The sequence below is a fragment of the Aythya ferina genome (genome assembly GCF_964211825.1).
Source record: "Aythya ferina genome assembly, contig: HAP1_SCAFFOLD_1411, whole genome shotgun sequence".
In the NCBI taxonomy this organism is placed as follows: Eukaryota; Metazoa; Chordata; class Aves; order Anseriformes; family Anatidae; genus Aythya; species Aythya ferina.
The window spans coordinates 1-10,946 of record NW_028180697.1 but is presented as its reverse complement, the minus strand read 5'-3'; the positions used below and the strand labels follow the sequence as shown (position 1 = coordinate 10,946).

The following is a 10,946-nucleotide window of genomic DNA, read 5'->3' as shown; positions in this document are numbered from 1 at the left end:
GGGGGTCCCGGGGGGTCCCGCTGCAGGCGGGGGGGGCGCGGAGGAGGAGGAGGAGGCGCAGCCAGGGCAGGAAGAGGCCGGGAGGCGGGGGGGGGCGCGGGGGGGGCCCCCCCCTCCCCAGCAGGCGCAGGTAGAAGCAGCGCCCCGAGGCCAGAGCCACCCGCAGCTCCCCCCGCACCGCGCTGCGCAGGGACAGCACCACGCAGCTCAGGGGGACCAGTCTGGGGGGGGAAAGGGGGAGACTGGGAGCACTGGGAGGGACTGGGGGAACTGGGGGGGGGAGCTGGGGGTGCTGGGAGGGAAACTGGGGGGACTGGGAGTCATGGGAAGGGGGTAGTGGGAGCACTGGGCAGTGCAGGGACAGCACCACGCAGCTCAGGGGAACCAGTCTGGGAGGAAAGGGGGAGACTGGGAGGGACTGGGAGGGACTGGGGGGGACTGGGGGGAACTGGGAGGGGGAGCTGGGGGGACTGGGAGCAATGGGAAGGGGGTACTGGGGGTGCTGGGCTGCACAGGGACAGCACCACGCAGCTCAGGGGGACCAGTCTGGGGGGAAATGGGGAGACTGGGAGCACTGGGAGGGACCGGGGGAACTGGGAGGGAGAGCTAGGGGTGCTGGGAGGGGAACTGGGAGTGCTGGGAGTAATGGGAAGGGGGTACTGGGGGAGCTGGGGGCACCACACTGAGCAGGGACAGCACCACGCAGCTCGGGGGGACCAGTCTGGGGGGGGAAATGGGGAGACTGGGAGCACTGGGAGGGACTGGGAGGGACTGGGGGGGACAGGGGGAACTGGGGGGGGAGCTGGGGGCACTGGGAGGGGAACTGGGGGTGCTGGGAGCAATGGGAAGGGGGTGCTGGGAGCACTGGGCTGTGCAGGGACAGCACCACGCAGCTCAGGGGAACCAGTCTGGGGGGAAGGGGGGATACTGGGAGCACTGGGAGGGACTGGGGGAACTGGGAGGAAGAGCTAGGGGTGCTGGGAGGGGAACTGGGGGTGCTGGGAGTAATGGGAAGGGGGTACTGGGGGAGCTGGGGGCACCACACTGAGCAGGGACAGCGCCACGCAGCTCAGGGGAACCAGTCTGGGGGGGAAAGGGGGAGACTGGGAGGGACTGGGGGGAACTGGGGGGGACTGTGGGAAGTAGGGGGGGGGAGCTGAGGGGACTGGGAGCACTGGGAGGGGGTTACTGGGAGCACTGGGGGGGTCCTTACATGTAAGAGCTGCAGCTTGGGGGGGGGGCTGGGGATGTCCAGCAGCAGCAGGTCAGGGCGGGGCAGCTGGGAGGGGGCACTGGGAGCACTGGGATCACTGGGAGGGGGTGACTGGGAGCACTGGGAGGGTTACTGGGAGTTACTGGGAGCACTGGGGGGGTCCTTACACGCAGAGCTGCAGCTCCTGGTGCTGGGGGGGGGCAGGGGGCGGCCAGCAGCAGCAGGTCGGGGCGGGGCAGCTGGGAGGGGGCACTGGGAGGGGTCACTGGGAGTGTTACTGGGACCACTGGAAGGGGTTACTGGGAGTTACTGGGAGTTACTGGGAGCACTGGGGGGGTCCTTACGCGCAGAGCTGCAGCTCCTGGTGCTGGGGGGGGCAGGGGGCGGCCAGCAGCAGCAGGTCGGGGCGGGGCAGCTGGGGGCTGCTGGCGGCGATGCCCACGGTGACCAACGAGGCCACCTCCCCGCTGCGCGTCACCTGGGGGGGGGCACGGGGGGGTCACGGGGGGGGCACAGGGGGGTGTGGGGGGGTTTGAGGGGGGTGTGGGGGGGAAATGGGGTCAGGGGGGGCAATGGGGTCGGGAATAGGGTCGGGGGAGCAGGGGTAAGGGAATGGGGGCAGGGGGGCAGGGGTCTCCGGGGGGGGGTCATGGGGCTGGGGGGGGGGGAATGGGGTTGGGGGGGGGCAGAGATGGGGTTGGGGGGGGCAGGGGGAAGGGGATGGGGACTGGGGGGGGCAAAGGGTTGAGGAGATGGGGTCGGGGGGGGGCCAGGATTGAGGGGAGGGGGCTGGGGGGGGTCCCGGTGCTGAGGGGGGGAGCTGGGGGGCTCCAGGGCTGAGGGAAGGGACCTGGGGGGGGAGACAGGGCCCAGGGGGGGGTCCCGGTGCTGAGGGGGGGGTTTGGGGGGGGCCCAGTGCTGACAGGAGGGGGTCGGGGGGGGGGGGCAGGGCTTGGGGGGGGGTCCAGGGCTGAGGGAAGGGACCTGGGGGGGGAGACAGGGCCCAGGGGGGGTCCCGGGGCTGAGGTGGGGGCTGAGGGAAGGGACCGGGGGGGGGGGAGACAGGGCCGGGGGGGGTCCCAGGGCTGAGGGGAGGGTCGGGGGGGGTCCACTGCTGACAGGAGGGGGTCGGGGGGGGGGGGGCAGGGCTTGGGGGTCCCGGGGCTGACAGGGATGGGGCCGGGGGGGTCCCGGTGCTGAGGGGAGGGTCTGGGGGGGCCCAGGGCTGACGGAAAGGACCTGGGGGGGGAGACAGGGCCCGGGGGGGGGGGGTCCCGGTGCTGACAGGAGGGGGTCGGGGGGGGAAGCAGGGCCCGGGGGGGGGGTCCCGGTGCTGAGGGGGGGTCGGGGGGGCTTCAGGGCTGAGAGAAAGGACCTGGGGGGGGAGACAGGGCCCAGGGGGGGGGTCCCGGTGCTGAGGGGCCGGATTCGAAGGGTGGGGGAGGGGCAGGGCGTGAGGTGACAGACCCCGGGGGGGGGGTTCCCAGCCCGGTGGGGGGGGGTCCCAGCCCCCAGGGCCCCCCCCCGAGCCCCCCCCGGGCCGGCACCTGCAGGAAGTCGGCCTCGAGCAGGGGCAGGTCCCGCAGCCGCCCGTACTCGCCCCGCCTCAGGCAGCGCCGCAGCCGCCCCATGGCCGCTCCCTGCCGGGCGCCTCAGCGCTCAAGATGGCGCCCGGCGACCACAAGATGGCGCCGCGGCCCCGAGGCGGGAAGCGCGAGCGCCGCCCTCCGCCTCCCTCCCCGGACCAATCCCCGCGCTCCCTCCGCTGACTGACGCGCCGCTCGCCCAATCGACGCGCCCCGCGCCTCGGAGCCCCGCCCCCCGCGGCTTCCCGCCTTAAATCACCACAGCCCGCGCCCAATCGCCACAGCCCGTGACCAATCGCCCCGCCCCTCGCCCGACCGCCCCGCCCCGCTCCTGATTGCCACGCCTCTCGCCCAATCGCCACGCCCCTCGCCACAATCGCCCCGCCCTGCTCCTGATTGCCACGCCTCTCGCCCAATCGCCACGCCCCTCGCCCCGTTGCCCCGCCCCCCGTCGTCCCGGCATGCCGCGCGGCGCCAAGATGGCGGCCAAGATGGCGGCGCTGCTGCCGCTGCTGCCGCTGCTGGCGGCGGCCGGGCCCTGCCGGGGGGGCCCCGGGCTGCGGGTGAGCGGGGGGCGGGGCTCATTGAATATGCACGAGGGGGGCGGGGCCTGCGTGGGGGCAGGGGGCGGGGCCGGGGGGAAGGGGCGGGGCCTGGCCGCGCGCCGCGGGAGAGCTCCGAGGGGGGAGGGGGAGGTCGGGGGGGCGGGGGCGGGGCTTGGAGAGGGGGCGGGGCGATGCTCATGAATATTAATGAGGACTGGCGCTGGCTCCGCCCACCGCGCTCGGGCCGTGCTGGGCCTAGATCGTGAATATTCATAAGGGGCGGGGTTATGTGGGTAATTAGTCGCTAATTATTGTTAATGAGGCGGTTAATTAGTGTTCATTAATATTAATGAAGGGGGCGGGGAGCTCCTCGTGGCCTTTGGAGAGCTTTTCATGGTAATTAGCATTAATTAGCCGCTTCCCAAAGCCATCCAATGCATCATACTTAATATTCATGATATGCAAATGAGCTTATTAATATGCACACAGCTTCCACTGTTATTCGTTGCCCCACTGGCCTCATATCGGCGCCTCATTAATATTCAGGGTGGCCACACACCATTAATATGATCATTATTAATAATTACTAATTATTTATTAAAATTAATTAGGGTGGTCTCACCCTCATTAATATTCATGATTAGCCATTTTTATTTGCTGTCCCCTTATGAATATTGTGGGAAGGCGGCCCCACCCGCCTGGCTCATTAATATTAATTAGTATGGGCTTTTAATTGATGGGCTCATTAATATTCATGAGGCTCATGCAGGATGTTTTATGGGTTTTGGGTAGGGCTCATTAATATTCATGATGGGGGCGTGGCCTCTGGGTCCCCACAAGGGGACACCCCAAACCTGGGAAGTCCCCAAATTGGGGGTTTTGTCCCCAAATTGGGGCGTCCCCAAACCCCAAAATGTCCCCAAATGGGGGTGTCCCCCCCCCAGTGTCCCCAAATTTGGGGTTGTCCCCAAATCCAGGGCGTTTATCCCCAAACTGGGGGGGGTCTGTCCCCAAACGGGGTTGTCCCCAAACCCCAAAATGTCCCCAAATGGGGGTGTCTGTCCCCAAATGGGGGTGTCCCCAAATCTGGGGTTTCTGTCCCCAAATCTGGGGGTCTGTCCCCAAATCTGGGGGTTCTGTCCCCAAACGGGGGCGTCCCCAAACCCCAAAATGTCCCCAAATGGGGGTGTCTGTCCCCAAATCTGGGGTTTTTGTCCCCAAATCTGGGGGTTTTGTCCCCAAACTGGGGTTTCTGCCCCCAAACTGGGGGGTCCGTCCCCCAGTGGGGGTGTCCCCATGTGGGTGTCCCCCCCCCGAGCTGTCCCCAACCCCCCCCCCCTGTCCCCAGGGTGACGCCGAGTCCTGCGGGGTGACGCTGACCCTGGAGCACTCCCTGGAGCCAGGTGGGGGGCACGGGGGGGGGACAATGGGGGGGGGGGTGGCACTGGGGGGGGGACAATTGGGGGGGGACACCAGGGGGTGGTGGCACTGGGGGGGGACGTTGGAGGGGGGTGATAATGGAGGGGGGGGGCACCAGGGGGGACAATGGGGGGGGGACATTGAGGGGGGGGACACCAGGGGGGTGGTGGCACTGGGGGGGGACAATGGGGGGGTGATAATGGGGTGGGGGGGACACTGGGGGGGTGGTGACATTGGGGGGGTGGTGGCACTGGGGGGGGGATGACACTGGGGGGAGATGCCAGGGGGGGAGGTGACATGGGAGGGGGTGACACTGGGGGGGGGACAATGGGGGGGGTGGTGACATTGGGGGGATGACACTGGGGGGAGATGCCAGGGGGGGTGGTGACATTGGGGGGGTGACACTGGGGGGGGGACACTGGGGGGTGGGGACACCGGGGGGGGCAATTGGGGGCTGATAATGGGGTGGGGGACACTGGGGGGGTGGTGACACTGGGGGGGTGGTGACACTGGGGGGGGGGACACCAGGGGTTGGCAGTGGGGGGCTGATAACGGGGGGGGGGACACCGGGGGAGGTGACACAGGGGGGTGGGTGACACCTGGGGGAGGTGACACTGGGGGGGGTGATGCCACCGGGGGGGTGGCACGGGGGGGTGACCCGTCTCTGTCCCTGTCCCCCCCCCCCTAGATGGCAGCCCCCGCTACCGCCGCCGGGGGACCCTGAGCTGGAGCCCGGGGGGGACCCGGTGCTGACGCAGCGGCCGCTGAGCGAGGAGGAGCGCCGGGCACTGCGGGTGGCACGGGGACACCGGGGGGGGGACATGGGACATGTGACACTGGGGGGGGGTCGGTGGCACCCCAGGGTGCTGACCCTGTCCCCGTTTTGTCCCCAAGGAGCTGGCGGCGCGCGACGGGCTGTACCGCGTCAGGGTGGCCCGCGGGGACGGCTTCCTCGCCTCCTGCGAGCGCGCGGTGAGCACTCCTGTCACCTCTGTCACCTCTGTCACTTGTCACCTCTGGCACCTCTGGCACCTCTGGCACCTCGGGCACTTCTGGCACCTCTGTCACCTGTGGCACACGTGGCACCTGTGGCACTCGTGGCACCCCGTGGCACCCGAGGCACCTCTGTCACTCGTGTCACCTCTGTCACCCGTGTCACCCGTGTCAGCTCTGTCACCTTTCTTACGTCTGTCACCTCTGTCACCCATGTCACCTCTGTCACCTCTGTCACTTCTGTCACCTCTGTCACCTCTCTTACCTCTGTCACCTCTGTCACTTGTGACACCCGTGGCACTCCATGGCACCCGAGGCACCTCTGTCACTTGTGTCACCTCTGTCACCCGTGTCACTTCTGTCACCTCTGTTGCTTGTGGCACCTCTGTCACCTCTCTTACCTCTGTCGCCTGTGTCACTTGTGACACCCGTGGCACACCGTGGCACTTGAGGCACCTCTGTCACTCCTGTCACCCGTGTCACCTCTGTCACTTCTGGCACCCGTGTCATCTCTGTTACCTCTGTCACCTCTGCCACTCGTGTTACCTCTGTCACCCGTGTCACCTCTGTCACTTGTGTCACCTCTGTCACCTCTCTTACCTCTGTCACCCGTAGCACCCTGTGCCACCTGAGGCACCTCTGTCACCTCTGTCACCCGTGTCACTTCTGTCACTTGTGTCACCTCTGGCACCTCTGTTACCTCTGACACCCATGTCACACGTGGCACCCGTGGCACCTCTGTCACCTCTGTCACCTCTGTTACTTGTGGCACCTCTGTCACCTCTGTCACCCGTGTCACCTCTGCCACCCGTGTCACCCGTGTCCCCTCCCCATCCTCACCCCGGTGGCCCCGTCACCCTCTGTCACCTCTCCATGTCCCCATTCCCGTCACATCGCCCCTTGGTGGCCCTGTCCCTCCCGGTGGCCCTGTCCCCACAGTGTCCCTGGGGTGTCCCCACGGTGTCCCCATGGCATTCTCTGTCCCTGTGGTGTCCCCACGGCCACTCGTGCTGTCCCCACACCATCCCCATGCCATCCCCTTGCTGTCCCCGTGGTGTCCCCTTGGTGTCCCTCCCCATGTCCCCTTGCTGTCCCTGTCCCCATGGTGTCCCTCCCCATGTCCCCCATCCCTCACCATGTCCCCATGATGTCCTTGTCCCCATGGACCCCCATGTCCCTCACTGTGTCCCCATGATGTCCCTATGATGTCCCTGTCCCCCTGTCTCTCCCCGTCCCTCACCATGTCCCCCCTGTCCCCATGATGTCCCTATGACGTCCCTGTCCCCACGGTGCCCCATATCGCTCACCATGTCCCCTCTCTGTCCCCCCTGTCCCCCCCCATCCCCCCCTGTCCCTCCTGTCCCCCCCTGTCCTCCCCTGTCCCCTCCTGTCCCCATGGTGCCCCCTGTCCCTCCCCGTGTCCCCTGGTGCCCCCCTGTCCCTCCCCGTGTCCCCACGTTGTCCCTGTCCCCATGGTGCCCCATATCACTCACCGTGTCCCCTCTCTGTCCCCCCCTGTCCCCCTGTCCCCCCCGTCCCCCCTGTTCCCCCCCGTCCCCCCCTGTCCCCACTGTCCCCCCCTGTCCCTCCCCGTGTCCCCCCTGTCCCCATGGTGCCCCCTGTCCCTCCCCATGTCCCCATGCTGTCCCTATGATGTCCCTGTCCCCATGGTGCCCCATATCCCTCACCATGTCCCCTCTCTGTCCCCCCCTGTCCCCCCCGTCCCTCCCCATGTCCCCCCTGTCCCCCCCTGTCCCCATGGTGCCCCCCTGTCCCTCCCTGTCCCTCACCGTGTCCCCCCTGTCCCCATGGTGTCCCTATGATGTCCCTGTCCCCATGGTGCCCCCTGTCCCTCCCCGTGTCCCCACGTTGTCCCTGTCCCCATGGAGCCCCATATCACTCACCGTGTCCCCTCTCTGTCCCCCCCTGTCCCCCCCGTCCCCCCTGTCCCCATGATGTCCCCAAGCTGTCCCTGTCCCCATGGTGCCCCCCGTCCCTCCCCATGTCCCCTGCTGCCCCCCCGTCCCTCCCTGTGTCCCCACGTTGTCCCTGTCCCCACGGTGCCCCATATCACTCACCGTGTCCCCTCTCTGTCCCCTCTCTGTCCCCCCCTGTCCCCTCTCTGTCCCCCCCTGTCCCCCCCGTCCCTCCCCATGTCCCCCCTGTCCCCCCATGTCCCCACTGTCCCCCCCCGTCCCTTACCATGTCCCCATGGTGTCCCCATGATGTCCCTGTGATGTCCCTGTCCCCATGGTGCCCCATATCCCTCACCATGTCCCCTCTCTGTCCCCCCCTGTCCCCCCCGTCCCTCCCCATATCACCCCTGTCCCCCCCTGTCCCCATGGTGCCCCCCGTCCCTCCCCATGTCCCCTGCTGCCCCCCTCATCCCTCCCCGTGTCCCCACGTTGTCCCTGTCCCCACGGTGCCCCATATCACTCACCGTGTCCCCTCTCTGTCCCCCCCCGTCCCCTCTCTGTCCCCCCCTGTCCCCGTGGTGCCCCCCTGTCCCCCCCCGTCCCTTACCATGTCCCCATGGTGTCCCCATGATGTCCCTGTGATGTCCCTGTCCCCACGGTGCCCCGTATCACTCACCGTGTCCCCTCTCTGTCCCCTCTCTGTCCCCCCCTGTCCCCTCTCTGTCCCCCCCCTGTCCCCCCCCAGTGCGCTCTGCTGGAGTCGGGGCTGTCGGAGGAGCTGAGCGTGCACCTGGACGCGGGGGGGCAGCTGGTGGCCCTGGGGGTGGTGGCCCTGGGGACCTGCCGGGGCCGCCAGGTGGAGGACGGGGACCTGCAGCTCTTCAACACCTCCGTGCTGCTGCGACAGCCCCTGCCCGCTGCCGTGTGAGTCATGGGGACAATTTGGGGACACTTTGGGGACACCACGGGGACGTGGGGACACCCTGGGGGTGTGGGGACATGGGGACACCATGGGGACACCGTGGGGACACGGTGGAGGATGTGGACCTGGAGGTCCTGTCTGCATCCATGTTCCTGTGTCTGGTGCCAGGTGAGGGCTTGGGGACATGGGGACACTTTGGGGACACTCTGGGGACACTCTGGGGGTCATGGGGACACCATGGGGACATGGGGACACCACGGGGACACCATGGGGACACGGTGGAGGATGTTAACCTGGAGCTGCTCTCCACGCCCACGTTCCTGTGTCTGCTGCCAGGTGAGTGCTGGGGACATGGGGACACTTTGGGGACACTGGGACCCTATGGGGACATCATGGGGACACTATGGGGACATGGGGACACCATGGGGACACGGTGGAGGACGTCAACCTGGAGGTCCTGTCTGCATCCATGTTCCTGTGTCTGCTGCCAGGTGAGTGCCTGGGGACATGGGGACACTTTGTGGACACTGTGGGGACACTGGGACCCTATGGGGACACTTTGGGGACACTCGGGGGACATGGGGACACCCTGGGGACACAGTGGAGGACGGGGACCTGCAGCTCTTCAACACCTCCGTGCTGCTGCGACAGCCCCTGCCCGCCGCCGTGTGAGTCACGGGGACACTTTGGGGACACTTTGGGGACACCACAGGGACGTGGGGACATCCTGGGGGTGTGGGGACACCGTGGGGACACGGTGGAGGACGTCAACCTGGAGGTCCTGTCCGCGTCCATGTCCCTGTGTTTGCTGCCAGGTGAGTGCTTGGGGACATGGGGACCCTTTGGGGACACTTTGGGGACACCTTGGGGACATGGGGGGGGGACACCGTGGGGATGTGGGGACGTGGGGACACCACGGGGACACCATGGGGACACGGTGGAGGACGTCAACGTGGAGCTTCTCTCCACATCTGTGTCCCTCTGTCTACTGCCAGGTGAGTGCTTGGGGACATGGGGACACTTTGGGGACACTTTGGGGACACTGGGACCCTATGGGGACACTTTGGGGACATGGGGACACCATGGGGACACGGTGGAGGATGTGGACCTGGAGGTCCTGTCCACATCCACGTCCCTCTGTCTGCTGCCAGGTGAGTGCCTGGGGACATGGGGACACTTTGGGGACACTCTGGGGACACTGGGACCCTATGGGGACAGTTTGGGGACACTCTGGGGACATGGGGACACCCTGGGGACACAGTGGAGGACGGGGACCTGCAGCTCTTCAACACCTCCGTGCTGCTGTGCCAGCCCCTGCCCGCTGCCGTGTGAGTCATGGGGACACTTTGGGGACACTTTGGGGACATGAGGGGGACACTGGAGGGATGTGGGGACATGGGGACACCATGGGGACACGGTGGAGGATGTGGAGCTGGAGGTCCTGTCTGCATCCATGTTCCTGTGTCTGCTGCCAGGTGAGTGCTTGGGGACATGGGGACACTTTGGGGACATGAGGGGGACACCACGGGGACATGGGGACACCATGGGGACACAGTGGAGGACGTCAACCTGGAGCTTCTCTCCATGTCCATGTTCCTGTGTCTGCTGCCAGGTGAGTGCTTGGGGACGTGGGGACACTTTGGGGACACTCTGGGGACACTGGGACCCTATGGGGACACTTTGGGGACATGGGGACACCATGGGGACACGGTGGAGGATGTTAACATGGAGGTCCTGTCCGTGTCCATGTTCCTGTGTCTGCTGCCAGGTGAGTGCTTGGGGACATGGGGACACTGGGGGGGCACTGGGACCCTATGGGGACACTGGGGGGACATTTTGGGGACACTATGGGGACACTTTGGGGTCATGGGGACACCCTGGGGACACGGTGGAGGACGTGGACCTGGAGGTCCCCAACACCTCGGTGGCCTCGTGCCAAGCGGTGTGCGGCCAGGTGAGGGGGGGGGACACTGGGGGGGGACACACACTGGGGGGGGGGACACGGGACCTTATAGGGACATGGGGACAATATGGGGACATGGGGGGGGGACGGGGACCCTATGGGGACATTTTGGGGTCCTTATGGGGGATTAGGGAACGCTATGGGGACAATATGGGGACATGGGGACACTGGGGGGGGGGCACGGGGACACTGGGGGGGGGGCACGGGGACCATTTGGGGTCACTGGGACCCCTTGGGGCCCCTGTGGGGTCAGCCCCCGGTGTCCCCATACCCACCTCGAGGACCCCCCGGTGCCCCTAAACAAATTTGGGGGGGGGGGGAATTAATTGGGGGGTCCTGAGGGGGGGGGACACAGATTTGGGGCCCCCTGCCCCCCCCAATAGGGGAAC

At 67.2% G+C, this 10,946-nt stretch overlaps 1 protein-coding gene across 1 annotated transcript; it reads left to right on the top strand.

The window, feature by feature from the left end:
- Positions 1-4,697: 4,697 nt before the first annotated feature.
- On the top strand, positions 4,698-8,626 carry EMC10 (ER membrane protein complex subunit 10; the record flags this gene model as incomplete). Its single annotated transcript, XM_084540695.1, has 4 exons — positions 4,698-4,747; positions 5,452-5,557; positions 5,658-5,735; positions 8,418-8,626. Coding segments are annotated over 4 exons (417 nt in total), but the record flags the coding sequence as incomplete, so codon positions are not given.
- Positions 8,627-10,946: the final 2,320 nt, after the last annotated feature.